This window comes from Ambystoma mexicanum, chromosome 11 (assembly GCF_040938575.1).
Source record: "Ambystoma mexicanum isolate Mex_15411 chromosome 11, UKY_AmexF1_1, whole genome shotgun sequence".
NCBI classification, from domain to species: domain Eukaryota; kingdom Metazoa; phylum Chordata; class Amphibia; order Caudata; family Ambystomatidae; genus Ambystoma; species Ambystoma mexicanum.
The window spans coordinates 856085136-856107995 of record NC_090934.1 but is presented as its reverse complement, the minus strand read 5'-3'; the positions used below and the strand labels follow the sequence as shown (position 1 = coordinate 856107995).

The 22860-nt window shown below is 47.7% G+C and overlaps 1 protein-coding gene and 1 long non-coding RNA gene across 4 annotated transcripts in view; one reads left to right on the top strand and one right to left on the bottom strand.

Annotated features, from left to right (window-relative positions):
* SYT7 (synaptotagmin 7) overlaps positions 1 to 22860 on the top strand; it is a 1118786-nt gene that overhangs the window by 779198 nt on the left and 316728 nt on the right. For 2 of the 3 annotated variants that reach the window (XM_069623883.1, XM_069623884.1), the window contains exons 4-5: positions 1392 to 1523; positions 2272 to 2496. In XM_069623883.1, the coding sequence (XP_069479984.1) occupies positions 1392 to 1523; positions 2272 to 2496 (357 nt within the window). The remainder of the gene's footprint in view (positions 1 to 1391; positions 1524 to 2271; positions 2497 to 22860) is intronic. The other variant, XM_069623885.1, reaches the window with a different exon arrangement.
* The window catches only part of LOC138503833 (uncharacterized), a 125598-nt gene continuing 121332 nt past the window's right edge, over positions 18595 to 22860 (bottom strand). The window contains exon 3 of the long non-coding RNA XR_011279717.1: positions 18595 to 19062. This is a non-coding gene — a long non-coding RNA (uncharacterized lncRNA). The remainder of the gene's footprint in view (positions 19063 to 22860) is intronic.

The following is a 22860-nucleotide window of genomic DNA, read 5'->3' as shown; positions in this document are numbered from 1 at the left end:
TAAGGGTTATGTGGCAAGATACTGTGGTATGCTGCAAAGTATCAACTTCAAGTTTAAGGTACGATCCTAAAATCTAAGGTCATTCTTGCAGGTTAAATCAAGGACCTACAAGCTATAGTTGTAATAGTCACGGTAATACCAGGGCCTACAAGCTAAAGTCAGTTCCTTTAATGCAAGTTCCAGCAGGATAAGGGAGTAACCTTGAATATAGGTTTAGGCCTTATAACCCAAGGACAGTTCCTACAGGTTACTACAAAGCTGTATAAGCAATGATTAAAGCTTTTAATTTAATATCCTACAAGTTGCCATATGTTCCTGCATGTTAATGCAACTCCTCCAGTATAAGGTAAGGTTGTATAAGCTAAGGCCAGGTCCTGCGAACTAAAACAAGGTCCTGCATTGAGTGGGGTGGTCCTACAAGCTTGAGCCTTTCCCTATCAGCTGGTTGAATTGTTCATGAGGTCGTGCACTTCCTGGAAAACCACTTTTGTATTGTCTCATCTTAGCACAGACATTATCGCTTTTGTGCATGTTTGTTTTATTTAGCAGAGGCCTAAATGCGACTGTTGGCTGCACGTATGAGTGCTGAAGACAGAAAAACAGTGTTTTAGAGGAATTGAGAGGCTTGTTCTACGTCCACTGGGCGTGATGACGTGATCTGTAGCTCTTAACAGTTGTACAGATGCTCACAGGGAAGTCAGTGGCTCTGAACGTACCCTGGATACCCAAGGTTGCCTACTCTGCCTGTGGTAGATTTGGTAGTGGAATTCAGTCATTGAGGCAGCAGAGAGCCTGTAGTCCCGGAGCGCGGCAGAGGCGGTCCATGTCCATGGACCCCTCTTCTTTAACCTTCCGCAGCCCTGGACGCCTTGTTCCTTTTCTTGGCAAGTTTCGCAACGGTCTGCCTGTGGCCATGTGATGTCCATTCCCGATGGAGCCGTCTCATTGAAGGTGTAAAGACAGTCTCCGGATGAATGAGGTCTGAGTGCACCAAGTGGAAAATGAAAAGAAAGATGCAAATGGGGACTGATGGTAAAGCAGCCATTTTGACATTCAATATGTTGTCAGGGAAGACCTTCTCTCCCATTAACCCACTTCTTTCCTTTCTAGCAGCACTGGGACATCTGCAGCACACCTGCCTCCCCACCCTCATTTCTTCCACTGGCCGCCTGCAAATGCTAACTTTCTTCCTTCCACAGGGGGCCGGGGGGGGTCGTCCTCATCTTCTCCATGCCCCCAGCCTGTCTCCATCAGCTTGGGGACCCTTCAATAGCTAAATGACTTCTGTAGGGGCGGGGAGGCGGGTTCCCTTCCTCCCCTCTCAGAATTTCAGGTTTTTTTTTCTTGTATTTCCCTATTTTTTATTTTTTTCTCTGTCTCTGCCAATCTAGTGACCTAGACAAAGACTTTTGGAATAACAATGACAGCACAGTCCACCAGAAGTGGAGCTCCTACCCTCCCAAGGAGTTTATCCTAAACATGTCGCCTTACACGCCCTACGGCGACCCGAGACTGTCCCTCAAGTGAGTCTCTCTCGCTCTCTGCCTGGTCTGATCGTATGTAGTGAGTATGTACACCACCTCACCACCACCGCCACCACCACCCCACCTTCCTCACACTCCCCTTCCTCCCTTACCTCTTCTTTCCTCGCTCCACACCCCCCACTCTGGCCGCACACTCCACCCCATGGGCTGCTGGGCCATGGAGACGAGCAACCCCTCCTCCTGCCTCCCCCTTCCCTCTACCCCACCCACCCCCCAAATCATAGCTAATAAAAGGCCCCTGATGGAGCTGCTGACTTGGAATCTCACCCACCTCCTGTTCCCCTTCCTTCCCTCCTCCCCTCCGTCCTTCCTTCCCTCTCTCCCTCCCCCTCTAGTGCAAGGAAGGGTTGCCCGTTTTGGTCACTTGGAGTGTCCTCACATCTGCACTTTGTGTGGTGGTCAAACTCACTAACATAGCTTCTTCTTCTTCCTGTGGCTGGCTGTCTGGTGCCTCTCCTCAACAGTTCTCTCCTTGTGAACCCTTGGCTGTGGAATTGGCCTCACTTTTACCTCCATCATAGCTCAATTCCCAGGCTGCCGATGCTCTCCCTGCTCCTCCTTTGACAGGTGCTCTCAAGTCTGTGCTTTGCTTTGCTGATGATGCTCTCTTTTTCTCTGCCCGTCTCTTGTCTGTCTTTTCTCTCCCTCTCTGTCCTTTTTTTGTTTCCTGTCCACCCCTACCCGTGCTTGATTTGTTGTTGCCCAACATTGGGGGCCAACCTGTCAGCGGTGGCACCTTGCTGTCGGGCAGCAAGTCGGCAGCCTGCGCTGCCTCGGGCCTACTGGATAAAGATGGACGACTGGGGGAGAAGCAGATCCGCAGCGACAGCCTGAAGAGCAGCCTGTCTGCCCCCCACAGCCATCCGGGCGAGGCCCTCAACGGCAAGGCGGGCCGGGGCCGCTGGCACACCGTGCAGAGCCACATAGCTACAGGGAAGCTAAGCCGCAACAAGTGAGTGTCCATCACATATCCGGTCGGAGGCCACAATCACACTCTGAGGGCACAGAGATGGAGGGGGGGGGGGAGAAGCAGGCGGGACACCACCGGTTTAAGGGCATGCGGACAGGAGAACAGAGGGGAACTAGAAGTTGCATCACCACCCCAATAAACCATGTGAATTGAATTCCCTGCAAAAAAAAGTCCCTTTCTGCACTACACCCTCAGGATTAGCCACTGAGCACATCTTACTTTGAGCCCCAAGACTGCAGAGGTGATCTGGTTTTTCAAGAATTTTGCACAAATAGGCAGCCAATCTCTCTCCTTGGTGGGATCACGATCTTCCACAAGCGTTGTAAAGCAAACGGGGTTGGCTTTGCCAAAGGAACCTGCAGGCTGCCAGCCAGGTCCTGAGAACAGAAAGCATAGACAAAGGAGCACATCTGAGAGAGAAAGCAAAACCACCTCTCCAGTTCTGGTGTCCTTCAGTGTATGCTGTCTGTTGCATGCCACATCCTCTTGGCTCACTCTGATTGGTGTGAAAGCATCACCCACCAGCCAAACAGAATGGTAGCACGATGGCACCACCTGCGCACTGAAACTATGTGGCCTCACTACGTAGCCACCAGTGAGTCAAAACTAATAGTGGCACTAAAGCACCAGATGTGAGTACAACAAGCTTCAGTGGGAGTATTAAAGCGCCATGTTCTTAGATCGCCTGTTTTTTTCCCGTGGAGTTTTTTGCCAAATGTTTTCCGCCCAAAAAACTCATCAAATGTTTTTCTTTTTCATTTGGGGGGTTGGTCCCCCGTTAAGTCCCACCTTTCCTATGATCTAGACCCTATTCTCACTACCCATTATATCCCCTTACTATCCACTCCAACATTTTTCGATGAGTTTTTTCGGCCGAAGATTTTCTGCAAAAAAGTCAGCGAAAAAAAGTCTAGCGAAGTAACAATGTCGTGCTAGCGCCCGATATGGTTAAAAACTAAGCAGCCTAAGGACACAGAGTGGCTATGATTCTACACAGCACTCCGTCTCCTTCTCCTTACGCTCGATACCAATGTTTTTTCACTGCGTAGGCAGCAAAGTCCAACCAATGATCATGTTTTTAGGATGTTTAGGATGTATGATGTATACATGTATGATGAATATATTAATTTACAATGGTCAATCACGAAAAAGGCAAGTCATGGGTTACAATCTACATCAACAGACTACAGGCTAACGCTGGGAAATTGAGTCTTTTCGCTCCTGTTTGGGCTTTTTTTCAACACAAACAGAAAGGGAGAATAACCAAGAGACCTGTTCAATGGAATACAGCATTTTCCCAGCTCAGCCCACTGTCCAGGCACAAAAAGCCCGGATTTTCCCTGAACACCCCTTATGATAAAACAGAAATGTGTCTGTACAGCCCACGGATGAATCGTTGGCCGCGGCCAGGGTTGGTGATCCCTGTAAACAGGGGCATTTGCACTGCCGCCTTATGCCCCCCGTCACAATGCCCCTTCATGCTTGTTGTCGTAAACCTGTATGCAGACAAGTGGCGTTATAAGTTTTGGGATGGGCGATGACACCATGAAGGGCAACTTCTAGTGTACACCTAATAGAAATCCTAAATTGGATTCTCCAAAAGAGGAAAAAGTAGAAAGTGAAATTGGTAGCCCAGATGACAACCACCATCCCCGGGGGAAAGGCAATGGTACAGAACCCAGGGGGGAACATGATTGCTGGGGGACACGAAAACAGGAGAGCAAGTGCCACCACTGAAGGACAGGGGCCTGCAGTGGAGCCAGGAAAGCCAAAGTGCCACTACCAGGCTCAAGTAGAGCAGGAGCCAGAAGGGTACCCACCATCTTCAATTGCTAAGCAGATGGGTGAAGAGCCAAAAGGAAATGAAAATTCTAATTCTTGACCAATGACCTGGCTCTTATGAACGCGTATTGGTTTTTAGAGCCTTGACACAGTTAAATCTGTCTGTGTCACTTTCATTTTTATATATTTCATTTTATAGTTTGAAGCCCGGACCTGGCTCGAGAGCAGCAGAGCCCTGTGGGTAGCCAGCATTCGGGCTGCCATCTTTTAATACGAGCGCAGTACTGTGAGTTGCGGTCTGTGCAGTGGTATCTGCGTACATTGGAATCAGTCCTTGGGCAGGTGTTGTTGATTGAGCCAGCTTTATAAATCCCAAATTCAAAATCTCCAGGAGAAAAAAGGATGGGAGAGGACCTGTGAAAAAAATGACCTTTCCCTAGTAGGAGGGGATACGAGAGGAGCAAGGAGAAATACCCGCATCACCAGGGCACCAGGAAGTGGGAGAGAACAAAAAGCAAATGAACATCTGCATCACAAAACAGGATGAAATAAATTACGATTTCCATGGAGCAAGTAGGAAAGAAAGCAGAGGAACGAGGAGAGAAACCACCCTCACCAGGACGCCAGGAGGTGGGAGACGGCCCATCAGAATACAAGCAGATAAGAATTGGACTGGTAGCCAACAAGCACCGGGAAACAACGATAGTTGTCCTCCAGGAAACAAGAGGAGATCAAAAGGAGCCAGGTCAGATATTCTCATTGCCAGAAGACAAGGAGCTGAGAGAGGAACCAGGAGGCCATCCCCGGAGATAAGCAGATTAGTGATCAACCAGCCAGGAAGCAGGTATTCCCAGAGGACCAAGACTATAGGTGAGGAACCCTTTTCCTAGAGGACGAGCGTATGGGCGGTGGAAACAGGTGAGTAAAAAGCACCCACAGGGCGCAATGAACAGGATTACAATGTGTAGGATTAAAGTTAATAAGGCAACCATCACCTCCAGGCAGGGGTGGACTGGGAACCAAAAGAGGTCCTGGAAATAATGATCAAAGTGCCCCCATATCACACGTTTTCAACAAGGCCAACCATTTTCCCATGAGAAAATGTGGAAATACCACACAAAAGAGGCTCAGGGTGCAGAGGCCTACTAGGAAATCTCCAGAGTTCCCTATAGGCCAGCCCAACCCTGCAGACTTCAGGGCACAGAAAGTATAAGGAGAACTAGCAAGCTGGGGATTCATCTCCATGGGCGGGATAGCATGGATGGTACAGCAACCGGCTGTGATCGAGACACCGCCCATTCACGTCCACAGCTCTCCAGCGGACGAGCACAGCGTATCAATGAGGGCTTTCTCATGGAATCGCATATACGAAAATCACAGTCTATACTGCACTTTAGTGTGCCCAGGTGCAGACACTCAGCAGAATGCTGAACTTCTCTGCTGACAAAGTTGTTAAAGGCGGTCACCTTATGCTAATTAGAGGTGGGGGAGGGGCAAAACATCGCAGCACCTGAATAATTGGCCAGACCGGGGCAGTTACGGGAAAGTGACTGAAGAAATTGTGCTCATCCACCTGTGTCCCTCGTTTTCACTCTCATGATGGGGTGTTGTGTTTGGAGCGCTAAGAGTCCAGCCTAATCTCCAGAAAGACAGAGTCTATAGGGCAAGAGACGATTGGGGATGCCAGCCTCACCGCCCCCCAATCCATTACTTATTGACATTCCCACGACAGACACTTGCAAGCACCCATCGGGGCAGAGATGAGCAGTAAGCATTGATCACGCAGCCTGTGTGGAGGGTGTGGGGGGTGGAGACTTACAAGGGAGGAAGAGTAGAACATAAAGATGAAAAGTAAGATGCAAGAATATAGCAGAAAGTGCACAGCAGTTCCATTGGCACACCTTACCATGGTTGCTGCTGTGCCCTGTGCCCGAGCACAGGCATCCCCACATCTGCACTGGGGGAACAGCCAGCGCATGCTCTCACATGCACCCGTACTGCCCAGATAAACGGGTCCAGTCTCCGACTGTGGCCCTGTGTGCGTGTCTAGGTTGTGCGGGACCGGGGTCTAAGAGGGTGTAGATAAAACAGTGGTGGGCAAGTTGTGGCCCACCGGCTGTTTCGGCCTACGGTTTCCATCAGCCCCAGCCAGCATAGTCAAAGGTGAGGGATCATGGGAGTCGTAGTCCAAAATATCTGGGGTGCCACAGGTTCCCTCTACCTTGGAGCACCAGGCGGCCATAGAAATGAAAGTGCTCCCATGAGAAGCTTAGGGCTGGCTTTACCCAGAGACCTCAGACATCTCAGTAGGTGATGATAGGTTTGGAATGTGATCTCAAGCCATACACGTGGTGCCCAGGCTGTAGCCAAGTATTATATTTCCATAATTGTATACATGTTTCATTGATTCTATTGAAAGTTTGAGGGTGGGAGGTTGGCCAGTAAGCCTCGTAGAACTTTTTTGATGGATATTAAGCTTCTACTTCTATAGTGCACACATTCCCTAATCGAAAATCAAACAAGGGGGTTTCAAGAGCATCTCTTTCAACTTTTGGTAGTGAGGATGAGAGCTAAGGCATGTACTCTGTAGAAGGTGACCAGGCGGCAGTCATCGTACTTAAAATGCTCGCAAACTTAGATTTCAAATATAAAGTAATGGGACCTCGCATCCTTGCATCTGACGTTGCCAAGCTTAGTTAAGAGTGAACACTGTGTGCAGTGTTAAGAATGGAATCGTCTCGATCTGAGCCAAAGACTACATCGTGTGTGCATGTGTGTGTCTGTGTGTGTCTGTGTCTGTTTGTGTGTGTGTTTTTGTGGGGCGGGGGTCGGTACTCTCGGGGCGAGAGAGCCTAGTAATGGGCCACTTTATGGTGGTTAAGCAGCTGATTGCCCTCAGTGGAAGACTCAAAGCTTTTGTGGGGCAGTGATAACCGAAATCAACGGGAGCAGCAAATGGACTAATGGAGGCCAACACCCAGACTCCCAGAAAGGCTGCAAGGGCCACCACAGAACACACAGACTCACAGTTCAAGACAATGGTGTTGCCGTGCAGTCATGGGAGCGCTGTGATGGTCCATAGGGGCTTCTAGGTGCTCCTGGGTTTGTGTGACCAGACGTCCCACCCCCGGAATTGGCCCTCTGCCCCCTCCCGCCCCTACCCCTAGTGTTTCAATTAAAAAACCCTGTCCCGGTTTTGGGATAAAGGGAGGGTGACCGCTGACATTTTCAGAACAAAATGATTGAATATTAATGGTGGGCAACGATTACAAAGCAAGCAAACATCTGAACACTTCATGCTGTGTCTCTCTAACATCCAAGGGGGGGCTGGAACCGCCATCCTTTCACATACGCATCACGCACATTACCTGACAGCGCTGTAAAGACTAGTTACAAACATCGGAAAGCTTCTCATATTAATCAGAGCAAAAGCTCCTTTGTTAATGACATACATTAAAAATCAACTCCGCCCGGTTTATATGCAGGTTAGCAGTTCATTGCTGGAAATATTCTGCACTCACAGGAGAATGTAAGGGGCTGGAGGGGCTGTTGTGGCAGTCCTTCTTTTTTGTTTGTGGCTGTCCCTTTTGTTTATTTTGAAAATCTGGTCACCCTATTCTGCATGGCACAGGTGCTATGTAGAACCAAGTCAGCGCGTGTTACCCCACAACCAGACATTAGGGCCTTCTGCATGATGGCCTCCGCTATGGGGGAGAGGGTCCCTCTTAGGGCAATGCAAAGTAAACCCCAGTTCCAAACGAGGGCAGATTGCAATGGACTCACACAAAAAGGTGGCTCAAGGGGCTTCCGTAAGAATGTACACCTTTCCAGGACCAGCTCCACACATCTCCGGACGGGAGACCTTTCAAAGGAAATAACAGGATCCAGTAACAGCAGGGACTAAGCCTGGTTCTAGGGAGCAGGCAGACAGCAAAGACTCCTCGGGGTCAGGTAGCCACAAGCAAAGAAAGAGCAGATCTGTGGGTCGGGATGCCCGCAGGCCAACACCAGAGGAAGACCACCATCTCCTCTTCAACCATAAGGTGGTGCAGCTTCTGCTAACAACAATACTGCATAGTTCTATCCCACCTACACGAGCCGCTGCAATACTAATTACAAAAAAGATATGCCACTCTTCTGTTGTAGGTTCTCTTGCATCCATTGGACTGTATATATCTACATGCAGGCACCAAGCATGCACCTATACCTACACATCAAGCTAAAACTACATGCATAACACACTCCAACAATAAGGCAGCGCAAGGTGCTATCCCCAAACTCCTTTCAATTGGTCACCTGCCCGCTACAAAAGGACCATTTCTTGCTATTCATTGTCAATTGTACATTATTGTCGAGGGCCCTAATCCCAGACGTAGCTTCAGCCATGTCCAGATCGATGCAACAGTTTCCAGTCCAGGGTCAGTACCAAATATTGTGCAACGAAGCGTGTTAGGTCAAGCAGACAGCCAGTCCGGTCTCATCGCACCCTTTACACAAGCCCTGGCCAAGCCAGCAGTTTTGGTTTTTGTGTAGGAATGGAATAGGAATGTTCCTGCCACTGCCATAATGGTACAACCTAGCCATAACATGGCCACAGCTGGATACTGTGTGAGTACCTGGGCATATGCCTAATATCTATATACATAAAAAAGGGTCTGGGAGCCCCTCTACCAAGAATGAACAAGGACAGATAACCGGTTCTCTGGGAAGATGCCCAGCTCACTGGACCTTTCACAGAGGAGAAACAGCAATTTGCATATCAGTCATATCATATCCTGAGTGGGAGACATTCCATAAAACAAGGTATTTGACCCATGTTCATGCTCAGGAGAGGGGCTCCCAATCCTTTGTTTAATTAATGTCTATATACAGGAAAAACCTGTTGGAAATTCCAATGCGTGTTTGTTTTTAACCACTACGTCAGTGCAAGGAACAGATGCCAGGACACATATACTGCTTATAAATCGATGGGCGAAGCCACAATTTGTTAAGACTTTTTAAAATTATACCAGTAGCGCATTTACAGCTGTAAATACCCCATTACCTCTAAGAAGACTGCTTAGTAACAACACCGGCAAGCCCTATACAGCATGGTATTTGATATTACTGCTTGAGAGAGCTAGGTCAGAAGTGTCCCGCAGGAATGTGTTTTGGGGGGAGGGGCAGGTAGTGCATGGGAGTGGGCACATCAATTAGCATGGCCACGAGCAGTCAGGGAGTGGTCACAGAAATTAGCATGACCACCACGAGCAGTCAATGAGTAGGTAAATAAACAAACACCCGCCAGCTGTGTGCCCCTCCTCACATCCCATCTCCCCCCTACCTGTTCTCCATTGCATCAGTTTCAGCTCCTACGTGCCACTTTATCACCACCTAGGAGATAACATTAAAAATGGAGTACCTCACATTTCTGCCATAACAAAGGTCCCATTCATACAAGGAATTATACAACAGGACGCGTGTCTGCCCCCTACAGCAGAGAACTTCGCATTTGTGCTGAACAAGATTGCGGAACAAAGGGACAATGGGTGGAAGGAGCCCTCTGCTTGAAATCGCTTATTATCCCATGGCTATGCTAGGCTGGGTTCCAGTAAGAGCTGTTTTTCACACTGGGGGGTAAGAATGAGAGCTGTAAATCCATCAGGGCCAGATATCCAGATATATTGGTGTGCTTCCCTACACTGCAGCAACAAACTCTATATTTCTAGGTCTCTTGTCAATCTGAACCACACACAATACCAGAGACAACACACAGCGGTGCCAGCATTTCAGCGAAACCCATATGGAAACCATCTAAACCAGCACAGATGTGGGCCTATCCGGCCTGACATATAGAGACAGAGGGACAGTACGATAGAATCCACCCCATCCCGCTCCACCTTAACTGGAGTCTTTGGCTTTCCCGCTGATTGGCTAACCTAGCTGCAGGCACTTTGGGACAGGGATTGCACTTATCACATATTGAAGTTATTCAAGAGGGTTTTACAAGGCATATAACAGGGTCCCCCTCGAACACTGCTCACCCCCCCCCCACATCATCCCGCAATGATGTCGCTGTTGCCCGGGCCTTCCTCTCAAGGATGCGAGGAGTCTCTCCTGTGCCCTTTCCTGCACTGGCCAGCTTTCAGCTGCTTCTGGTATCCTCTTCTGGGGGTCAGGGCGTTTGCTGCAGAGCCTGCCCAGTGGTGTCAGACTTAGACCTTCTATCTGACGGGGCGTTCCCCGCGGATCTTGCGTCTATGCCAGCAAACTTGCACCCATCATTCATTTGCAGCCTCCTATCACCAAGACTTTTTCAAAACCTAATCGCTGTGCTGCCAATGACAAGTGATGCTTTCCTCATGCGATCAGCTCTCTAAAGGCAACAGTCTCAAAAGTTCCAAGGAACAGTGTCCACACTGCCCCACAGATACAGCAGCAAAGCCCCAAAACTCGCCCATAATCTCACCATTCCTGCTCATGTTAAAAGGTGCAAAATGAGGCCTGTGTCAGAATGCCATCTGGTGAGGGCAGGGTTGCCTGAGTCTTTTTGATATTTATGACCAACCTTATGCAGGTAATTCTGTTCCTGAAAGGCAGGTCAGATCCGCATTTCATAATACTCTATGCCAAAATCTTAGTGCACTAAGGTGCCTTGTTGTGGCATTCGCCTAACATCTCCGACAACTGTTCTGCAGTGGCTGCATGGCAGGATGAAAGGTCACACGCGCTTAGAAACACTTTTGTACAGCGCATTATAAATGCCACATCATATCATAATTCCTGACGGCTGCTGGAACACAGAGGTCCAACAGCCTAGGTGGCTCTTTAATCTTTTACCCCTGTGATTCAAAACATAATAAATGTGTTTCCTGGTCAGTCTGGTGGCACATTAAACTGTAAATATACACCATGTCTGGTAATGACATGGTGGCTATTAGGGTCTCACAATTATACATCCACAATATTTGCATATCATATTGTGCCTGCTTGGTGAACAGTGCTTCAGTCATACAGGCATGATGTGTATTAGCTGCCTGCCCTAGATATCGCCACAAAAGCCACGTGTGAAAATGCCCAGGAAGCTGTTTCTTTGATCCCCCTGAACAAAGCCAAAACCTTCCTCCCAGTCCACAGGAACCCTCCCCTAGAAGTCCCCTGGGAACAAGTGCTTCAAAGGCAGTCCTGGCATTACAAAGCCACTCACAGCAGGGTGCTGATTACTAAAGGCGCATTCAAGTTTAGCAGACATAGGATGGAGCAGAGTTAGAGTAGTCTGGAACAGAAGTGTAGGTCAAGATAGATGTTCCACCATCTTCTGCTAGGGCTCCCCGAAATTCCTGCTCCCCGCCACCACTTCCTGCAGACACAGTACCCTGGGTATGATGTTAGAAGACAGAGGACAAGGCAGAGGAAAGCTCTGCTAACAATTCCCAGGGAACATGGAGGGTGACACTGCTGTGAACCAAGGATGTGGACCAAGGCCTCTCTGCTGCTTGTGCATTGGATCCAGAATCCTGATTACTGGAGGTAAAGGAGACTCTGTAGGTGTCAGACAATCTTTCTGGAGTGGAATTGCAAAACAAAGGACTCACCTAGTTCCTGGAGACCCTGGATTGGGCCTCCCAGCAACTCAGAAGCCAGAAGCAGCATTGACCCCTGTTTATCACCTCGAGACATGTTAAACCTAGCTCTACCACACTCTGGTCTCTTAGAGCTGCTATAGGACCTGTGTGGTGCTTTGGGCACTCTAAGCATTTCAAACCACATGCCTGCTTCTTCAAGCTGACTCAATGCCAACTGGAACCAGTGAAGCATATTATTACTTTAACTTGAACGCCTGGTCGCTGCTGTGGAAGCAACCGACTGGACCCAACAGAAGCTTCATCTTGACCTGACTTGAAGGCCGACTCAACCCACCAGAAACCATGACCCACCCATCTTGAACTCGATCTCGGCAAAGCATCGTTTTGATCTGACGCGACCACTGACTCACTGAAACATATCTGGGTACGCTTGTGGTCTCATGCAGAAGGGATGTGGCCTATCAGTTTGGACTGGTCTGCTCCTTTTGGTTTGGAACCATGCCTGATTTGCAGATGGTCTTTCCCCATTATGTACTGGCTTGACAGTCTGAAAAACGATGGTCTGGAGGATAACTCAGAGCTGTGTCAGAGATTATGATTTATTCAAAACCTTCCAGCCATTAACTTTTGGTTTTGCTTCGACCACTGACTTGACCTGTTGGAACCGCATGGCTCCAGTCTTTTTTAGCGCCAACTTGATCCACAGGGAGCCCCATCTCAAAGCCAACTCAGCGCCAACTCGCCACTGGGTAAATGCATCTCAGCTGTCTCGACACCGCCTCAACTGCAGTATAGCGCCCAGAAATCCGGCTCAATTCTGTCGAGCAACCAAAACAAGAACTAAAGGTCCTTAAATGACCATAGTGACTTTTGAGACCTTCTTCTTGTCCTTAACATTGCACCGGCTGCTGAAATCGTTTTCTTGCTTGAGCACCCCTGGATATCAACCCAGAATGCTGTTATCCTTAAAGACCACATTCTCTGTGTTTCCTTTACAGGGGTGGGTCTTTAGTGTCTTTAATTCGTTTTGAGCGTTTCATTTAAGTTCCTGTTTTTATGGAACCTTGGCTGGGCATTCTTTTATTTTGGTACCACTGTACTGTTGGTGTTTTTGCTGCAAATACATCAGCTCACAGCCCCTTGAATATATGGCCTGCCCTTGGACTGCGTTACCAAAAGAAAGGGAAGGAGGTATACCCATCGAGCTGTGCCCGTTTCATCTTTCTGATTGGCCTCACTTCTAGTGTAGTAATAGTGAGGGAATGAGTAGGCGGTTCGGCCACTACCCATCCCTGTACTCTGGCAGCGCAGTAGTCATTTTGTCACAGGGTCACTTAAGCAAATGTTGTTAAAAATAAATGTCTGCAAATATTTAAAACCTAATGATATTAGTTGTATGTATAAAGCCTTTACAATCAAACTCGTAAAAGAAAAGAAATGGCAATATAAACAGAATTCTACTCAGTTGCAGGGATTCTACATGGAAGTTAGTTGGAGGGCTTATGAAAGGTATCTTGGCTCATTCTACCCAGACAGAGAAGTCCAGGCTGATGACACACATTATCAGAAAACAGGGGTGGGCTGGCCTATGGAGGGCTCTGGAGATTTCCCGCGAGGCCTCTGCACTCTGTGCCTTTATTTTATTTATTTTACATTTTTAGAGCGCACTACAGCCCAAAGGCATCGAGGCGCTGTTACATGAGTTGGTAAGTTTGCGTGATTCAAGTTACTTTGGAGGCAGCAACAAGTAGGGTTCTTTGGTTACATACATAGTTGGTAGCATAAAGGTAGTTACAACAGTTACGAACCAGTGAACAGCTTACTTACAATACTGGCAGATAATACATTTGAGCAAGTTTTCAAGGACAGAGGTGCTGAGCACCCGGCCACAGTACAGCTAGATGAGCAGTGGGAGCAAGCGCAGAATCTTACAGGACACACAAATAGCAATGTTTTAATAGCTTTGCAGGTGGCAAGGTGGGAGTCAATCATCCTCAGGTGTGTGGGTAAAGCGTTCCAGTGTGAGGCCGCCAGAGAGGGGAAGCTAGTGCCACCTGCACGCACTCTCTGGATCTTGGGCGTGGAGATCACGTTGGTGTAGGCCTCTCCCATAGGCCTAGAGGGAGTAGGCTTCACTATTCTCTGGGCCAGGTAAGGGGGGGCCAGGTCATGGAGGAATTTGTGCGTGAGAGAGAGGGTTTTAAAAACAATTCTCTCTTTGATGGGCAGCCAATGAACCTGCCTCCTTACCCCAGAGATGTGGTCCTTCTTGGAGATTCTTGTGGCGGCCCTCAAGGCATTGCTTTGGACCAGCTGGAGTGTAGCAATGTTTTTGCCAGAGATCCCTACGAGGAGGGCATTGCAGCAGTCCAATCTTGAACCGATAGTTGCCCTTGCAATGGTGAGGCAGTTCTGTAGAGATAAGAAGGGTCTTGCTGCATTGATCAGTTTAGAGTAATAAGCCGAGGAGGAGGCAATAGCATTGACCTGTCTATTCATAGTAAGGTTGGAGTCCAAATATACACCTAGGCTCTTGACTGTTTGGGACACCACTATAGGAATGTTATCAATGGTGAAGGAGGTGTATTGTTTGTCCAGGTTACCCAGAGTGGTTGGCGACCCAATTAGGAGAAGTACAGTTTTCTCGCTATTAAGGCATAGCCAGTTTTCTGCCATCTAGGATTTGATCGTAGAGTACATGGAGTTCAGGGTGTTCCTGTCGGCCTCATTATCCCCTGTGAGGGGGATAAGCACTGGGTGTCATCAGCATACTTAGTGTATGAGATGCCCAGTGCATCCGGGATGTTGAATAGAAGCCTAGTGAACAGGTTATACAGGGTAGGCACAATGCAAGACCTCTTTTGTGTAGAAGCCTGTTTTGTTTTCAATTGTTCTCATAGGAAAATGGTTGGGTTTGGTGAAAATGTGTAATATGGGGCCACTTTGAAAGTGATTTCCAGGGCCTCTTTTGGTTCCCAGTCCACCCCTGCACAGCTTGTTTGCAGTGAAGAGCTGCAGGCCACGTGCTGCAGATCTTCACTGAAGTTTCCATCTCATTGTTACTCTACAGTGCTTGCTATTTTCATAGGCTGGCTGAGACAAAAGTTCCCAGTCAAGAATTGCCTTTAATAAAGCAGACTTCCCCAGGCAGCCTAGTCCTTACATCCGGCCGTAACCTTAGCAGTGATTCAAACAGGGGAATTCTGACAAGATACACATGACAAAGTTTGCTTCCTTTCTGCAGTGTCTGTGTGCCCGGGGGATAGTGAAGGAGTAGCAAAGTGGTCGGCCCTAGGAAGCAGTGGGTCTTAGTGGCAAAAATGCTGGGTCAAAGAAGCGTAGAGTCTAACGGGTGGTTTTCATTCGGGTGTGTACATGCTTCGGCTAATAAGGGACATCACAACATGTATATACGCAAAGGTATATACTGACTCTCATTGCATTCAATTGTATTGCTGTACAACCAACAATCTCTTCTCATAAAAATCAACTTCAATTGATTATCACAATTATTCTTTATTTCATTTGATAGAATTCATAAGAGTGTACAAAGACAATGTACGCACGATTACATATTTAAAAATACATAGCTGAATCTATAGTATAACAGTCCATTTTAATCATATCAACACACACAACATACTGTGATCTACCATTCTGACTCTTCCACACCAACCTCATTCATTCCCTATCGTACTGTGCAAAAAACGCAATAAGGACAATTCATCAAACAAAAAAGGTCATACAGTTTGACCTCGAGTGCAAAGTGCTATTTGTTATTCATAAATGCACCAATGATTTACATGGCATGTATCACTCCATCATTTTGATACTATACATTTCCACAAACGTTGACCAACTGTCCAAATTGAGATCCTAATGGAACTTAAGCTAATACAGTGTCGACTCGAGTTTGGGTATTCGGTATTTCGTATGGTTTTCATACCACAGCCATCCTCAGGACATGTATAAACTCCATTTGGGATCACATGTGTGTGTGTGTGTGTGACAGTTTGGCCGCAGCTTGTCTGCCTGGTCTGTGTTTACTGCATTCCCACCACAGATAAAAAAGAAAGAAAAGAAATATCCCAATAAGAACAATAAAAGGCAAAGGTGAAAAAGCATGCAAAAATACTAAACTTGTTTCATGAATGTTTTGGTTACAAACGTTCCTGCAGGTTCTACCCTGCTCTGTTGTCTTTGACCCAATGTGAGCAAAAAATTGGTCACACCACAATGTTACTAACTCTTGGAAGTTTACAAATCATTGAAAATGCAAAAAACATCTATATAAAAAGAGTTGTAATGGCCCCACATCCAAAGCCACCCGTGCATCTCGCGGATACCATCCCCATGACAGAGCTTGGTGTGTGGGACTGCCCACACAACCCTTTCAATTGCCCGTCTGTACGAGTCTCCAACAATAGATTTTACATCGACGCCCGCCCATCTCATGTCCACTCAAAGTTAGGGGCTCTGCTCTCTTAGCTGCAACACTCCCAAACAATTCTAATCTCCCAAAGAAAGGGCCCATAACACGAATAGGGATATATATAGAATCCCAATTATACAATTACACCTAACATTCAAGGCCATAATTCTCGGCAGACGGCCCAGGAAATCTCATGTCCTCATTCCATCAACCTACCTAATTCTTGAATTTTAAGCTAACAATAAGCGAAATCCCATTCGTTCAAGTTCCGGTTTTTGATGTGGCAGTCTCCCCACTTAATGGGCCTCATTACGAGTTTGGAGGCGGCCATGTCCTTAATAAGAGCATGGCTGCCTCCAAACTCGGGTCTGGGTCCATGGGCCTTGAATGGGGAAATACCGGGCCATTCCGACTTTAGAGGGCCCGATATTTCCCCATTCAGGGAACCCGGACCATCCCCATTCCCATTTGAGCCCCCATAGGGCTCAATGGGAATGGGAGCATGTTAACAGCGGGCCCGTTAATGACAGGCCCGTTGTTAACATGCTAGTCCCCTCACGGGACCCGCAAAGGACGCCTGGTCTGACCAGACGTCCAGAGCGGGTCCCGCAAGGGGACCTTGTAATAGGGCGGAATGGGTTTAACGGCGTCGGCACCTTTACCGGCGTCGTTAAACCCATTCCGCCAGGGTCGTAATGAGGCCCAATGAGTCTCTCTTTCTTGGCCACGTCTCTTTCTGCTAGATGTCGGCATTCAATCCCATCTGCAAGGATGTAATGTGTAGTTTACATGAAGCACACATGACCTTTTATGCCAAATGTACCGAAAAAACCTGCGCATATGTATGGGAGGACCGAGGCTATATTCCTTATGATCTCACATCACATGATCATTTCTGATTTATTTGCTGCCTGGCAGAATCTTAACTCACTGGGCACTGAGCCAATATTTACAAGCCGTAGTTTTAACTTCTGGGCCTTGCATGTTGCACCGTGCTCAGGCATACCAAACATAACACTGTCATGATGAGGGAAAAATAAATGAAATTGTAGATTATTGCAAATCACCTCTTCTTGTTGATTGGTAGAAGTAAAAAAGGAGAGGATTCCAACCACATTCTTTTCCCAGGTGGTTGTGTTGTGGTGTCTACTCATCGGCGCAGAGTGACACAAATCTACACTGAAAAGCGAACAAAAACTCCCATTAGTGATCTACTGTAAACATATTTATCTGCCAAACACATGCTTAATGCCATCAGTTAAGGTGAGGTTGTGTCTCCCGAATGCCTCTCCGCCGCCTGCCGGCAGCTGAAATGGAGCTAAATTGTTCTCATTTATGCAGCTATTCAATTAGTCACACGCGACCAGCTGATAAGGGAGCTAAAACATTTTGAGGTGCCCTCATTGGACGAAATACTTGCAATTGCAAAGGAAAACAAGAAGCACATTCTGTGCAGTAAAATGGCTAAAATAGTCACTCACATGCCGAAGTGAGTGGCTTTTGCCATGGAGCGACATTCGTCAATTTCACCCACCCCTAAATCTCAGTAAAAAGTAAAGATAGACATGGAACTCTTCACGCTTGTTTTATTCTTTGACTTGCCTTGCTCCCGATCTCGCTCTAACTTGCTCTCTCTTCCAACCCCTTGCAGTTGGCTTCTCCGCTGCCTTACTCACTTTTCCTTTGCCTTGCTCTCCCTCTGCCTTTCTTTTGGGCCCCATCTCCTCTTTGCCTGCTGTCATTGACCTCTTACTGCCCTTTTACCTATCTTTCTCCTGCCTCGCCCTGCCTGCTTCATTCTCTCTTTCTGGAAGGCTCTCTCTATGTGTCTCTCTTTCTCTGACTCTTACTCTCTTTTCCTTTTTTCATCCCCATGTTACTCTCTATTGCTCCACCTATTGAGTCCACCCCTTACAGGCTCTCTTTTTTACACTCTTTCCTAATTCTTATCCTCCCTTTTCACTTTCTTTCTTTCTTTCTTTCTTTCTTTCTTTCTTTCTTTCTTTCTTTCTTTCTTTCTTTCTTTCTTTCTTTCTCTCTTTCTCTCTTTCTCTCTTTCTCTCTTTCTTTCCTTCCTTCTTCCTTTCTTTCTTTCTTTCTTTCCTCTCTTTTTCTCTCTCTCCCTCACCATAGCACACTACCTTTGAAGGAGGGGCATGTTTAACTCCTCCCTCACCATTTCCCAGGTTACGCCAGAGAACATCAGTGTGGGCTTCATTTTATGGGGCCCCTTTGAAATGTCTCAGATATCGAAAAACATGCAGAGATATAGCAGGGCTAACCTCTACTGTGGCTCCCTAACCCAAAAACATAATACATACAGTCCCATTATTCCAAATTAAACTGCAGACAATTTGGAAAAAAAAACTCACTTTTATTGGAGTCAACATAATGGGCGGTCCCAGCCTTTTTCAGTGTAACTGGTCTAAAACACCTCTCAGGGTGGCCCTTTGACCTTCCCGGGCATCCGCCACTGGTGAACAATCTTTTTGTCTCCATTGTCCTCAGGTGACCCTGACACTTCTGGTTTTAGTTCTTAGCAGTACTTCCACATCTGGTTGTTTAACTGCCAGGCCAGAAAGATTCCCATCCCCTTGTATGGAGCCAATAACCATGGGTCCACTGCATTCAGTTGTCGACGAGTTCCAACTGTCCGTTAGGGTGTCAGTGCTCGTCGAATCTTATCCTGGCTCGTGCGGCCATTGGGTAATGCTTGCGGCAGCACCTGACCGTGACTCCTCCCTGGCTAGAACCGTCCGGTGACTCTGCCTGTAACCGAAAGAAGAAGAATTAGGAATTATTTGCCACTACCTATGAAAATGTAAAAGTCATTAGTACATGTTCACAACCTATCATCACATTCCCTGTTACCTACAAAAACGTTCCCACCCCTTGTAGCCTCGTGCCGATGAATTAGTCAGCCCTTCAGACCTTGTCAACACCCCTGCACAATTTCCTAGTGGGGAGAGTGTGGGTGGGTGTTCCTTGCGGGCCACACTGCCACAAATGCAGTAGAGGTGGGAGAGGTACTGAGAGCTGTCTGTGTGTGTTTTGTGTGTGCCTAGGTTCATTCACATAGGTGTGTGTTTGCCCACACCCATATGTGTGCATCGTCTGACTCCGTTTGTGAGTGTGGTTATGTGCCTTTGTGTGTATTGTTCTGTCTCTGTGCCTTTGGCTGTGTTTCTGTTTATATCTGGGCCTGAGTTCTATTGTTCTGACCACTATCCAGCGTGTGTTTGTGTGCCTGTATGTGTTCCTGTGTGTACATGTGATTGTATGTGCATTGGCCCGTTTGTGACTGCGTGAACAAGCTTTGCCTTGCTTTTTGTTTTTGCATGTACACAGGTGTGTGTTTGTGTGTGTGGAGTCTGAATTCTGATGAACCTGAGAATATTATTGCTTGACTGCTCCACTCATTGATCCCAAATGGGCAATAGAGCCCCGTTGTTTGTGCTTTAGGCCCCAGTGAGTTCAGTGAAAGGCCAGCACTCGTGCTGTCAAAGATGCGTGCAGCTGTTTCCTTAGCCTCAACCCACCTGGTACCTCATAAGACAAGCTTTCTTTTACGAGAGTGCAGCTGAAAACGTCCATGGACCAACCCTCTTAAGGCACGGCAGAGACTCGAGAAGGGAAATTGTAGTCAAACACCACACTCCTTCTGTCAAGCCGCACTCGTGGCCGTTGTGTACCCTAAAGGTGATGACTAGTTGTTGGACCTGCTGGCATCCCAGCTTCCAGGGGGGACAGGAGAGCACTCTCCCAGCGAAACCTCACAGCCGCCATTTTGAATTGAAAGGGACATGGCTATGAGGCAAATTACTTGCGATGTGTTGGTGCCTACCCTTCTGAAAATGGTGGGTGCTGCCAGGGTCAGGGACACCTACTATTGGCTAGTGGCATGAGCTAGAAGTCTCTCCAGTTCCGTAGCCAGTAGCTGGCGTGCCCATTATTGAAAGAACGTCTTGACTTCCTGCATAGAAAAAGGAGGCTCTGCTCGTCCTGCCGGGCTGGGCTAAAGGTTGGCTTCTGGGGCTTGGACATCGTGCCTCCAGAGCGCGAGGCCTCCTATTAAGCTGTATGGAGACAGGGACTGCCTGTTCGGCCCGAGGTCTCGGAAACCTGTGAGGGGAGCCTAGCATTGTTTTACCAACTCCCTCAGGCAAAGGCGACAAGAAGCGTATCACTAACCACTTGGGGTTTCTGAGACAGGCTGCCCCAACTTGAAGCACTGGGCCCAGAACGCAATGGGACCTGGAGCATGGCATGGCTGGCACAAGGCAAAAGCTACATCAGAACTCTGGGACCTGGAGGCAGAGCCTGTTGGAACTGTAAATATTAAGAACCCTTCCCCAAGTGGAAAGAATGTGCGGCTGCAGACTCTTGTGAAGCCTCGCGAGCCAGGCAGGTTTAACGGGATTACTGTGGTAGTCTTTCAGTGGGAACATCTAAGGTCAATATTCCTGCTCTGCAGGTCACCCAGAATGGGGCTGTGCGTGCCATTTTGGGTCCCGCCAGACGTGAACATGTCACATCAGCTAGACGGTCCCAGCACTGGCTCCCAGTGTGTCACAGGATTACCCATAAAACCCTATCTATGGTTGATAAATGCTGGACGGCCGCGGCTCCTCACGATCTTTCGGGGCGCCCTTTCGTTGTACCAGCCCACTAGGAATCTGCGTTCCTGTAATGCCGGTTCCTTTGTCCAGCTTCGTTTTAGGGTGATCAAATTCGGTGGCAGTAGCTTTGATGTCCTTGCCCCAAAGGCTTGGAAAGCTCTGCTCCTAACATTGAGATTCTCTGGCTCCCTCCAGCTTTTAAAAAAAGTCTGTTAAGACCCAGACTAAACTGCTGCTTGTATCCGTCAGCTGTTCCTTGATTAGTCCTTCTCCTTCTTCGTGTTGTATTTGTGGCGTTTGTGTCCTTTTTGTGCGCCCTGAGGCCTATGGGCGTGTGACGCATTATAAGCAATTAAATAAATAAATAAATAAAATAACGATAAGTGTATCTCACTCTTCAACATTGGAAGAGCTTTGTTCTTCCTTTGCTCATTATACGGCATCACCATTGTCCCATTCTGGGTCCTCCCCTTTCTTTTCCTTTGTCCCCCCCTTAGTGAGACACAGATGGCTTGCCTCCTGTAAAGCACTAATCCTACTGCTGCCCCCATGACCCCTCTGCTATCATCACTCGTTCACTCAGTCGTTCCCCAGCTTCACCCTTTTCCTCTGTCTCTTTTAACTCTTGCTTTTCTGTTGGTGTTTCCATGTTAACATGCCTCAATCCTTCCTGTTCTGGAAGGGGCATCCACTGACCCAATACTTCCCTCTAATTACCGCCCTATTTCCCTTCTTCCTTTTCTTTCTAATCGTCTGGGAAGTATGGCTTCTACTCAGCGATCTCGCTATCTTACTGCCTACTCTCTCTTCCATGCTCTCCAGTCTGGCCCATTCTATTCATACAGCACTCCCCCATGTGTCTTGTCTTCTTACTCCCGCTTGTCGCCATAAGCTGCCATTTCTTCTTATTCGGGTGTACTTGTCTGCAGCTTTCGACGTGGAAGGTCTGGTTCATCCCTTTCCTCTCTTGGTACACCAGATACTTCTCTTTCTTGGCTGCTTCCTTATCTCTCTGACCGCTCCTGTAATTTCTTCTTATTCGGGTGTACTTGTCTGCAGCTTTCGACGTGGAAGGTCTGGTTCATCCCTTTCCTCTCTTGGTACACCAGATACTTCTCTTTCTTGGCTGCTTCCTTATCTCTCTGACCGCTCCTGTAATTTCTTCTTATTCGGGTGTACTTGTCTGCAGCTTTCGACGTGGAAGGTCTGGTTCATCCCTTTCCTCTCTTGGTACACCAGATACTTCTCTTTCTTGGCTGCTTCCTTATCTCTCTGACCGCTCCTGTAATTTCTTCTTATTCGGGTGTACTTGTCTGCAGCTTTCGACGTGGAAGGTCTGGTTCATCCCTTTCCTCTCTTGGTACACCAGATACTTCTCTTTCTTGGCTGCTTCCTTATCTCTCTGACCGCTCCTGTAATTTCTTCTTATTCGGGTGTACTTGTCTGCAGCTTTCGACGTGGAAGGTCTGGTTCATCCCTTTCCTCTCTTGGTACACCAGATACTTCTCTTTCTTGGCTGCTTCCTTATCTCTCTGACCGCTCCTGTAATTTCTTCTTATTCGGGTGTACTTGTCTGCAGCTTTCGACGTGGAAGGTCTGGTTCATCCCTTTCCTCTCTTGGTACACCAGATACTTCTCTTTCTTGGCTGCTTCCTTATCTCCCTGACCGCTCCTGTAATTTCTTCTTATTCGGGTGTACTTGTCTGCAGCTTTCGACATGGAAGGTCTGGTTCATCCCTTTCCTCTCTTGGTACACCAGATACTTCTCTTTCTTGGCTGCTTCCTTATCTCCCTGACCGCTCCTGTAATTTCTTCTTATTCGGGTGTACTTGTCTGCAGCTTTCGACGTGGAAGGTCTGGTTCATCCCTTTCCTCTCTTGGTACACCAGATACTTCTCTTTCTTGGCTGCTTCCTTATCTCCCTGACCGCTCCTGTAATTTCTTCTTA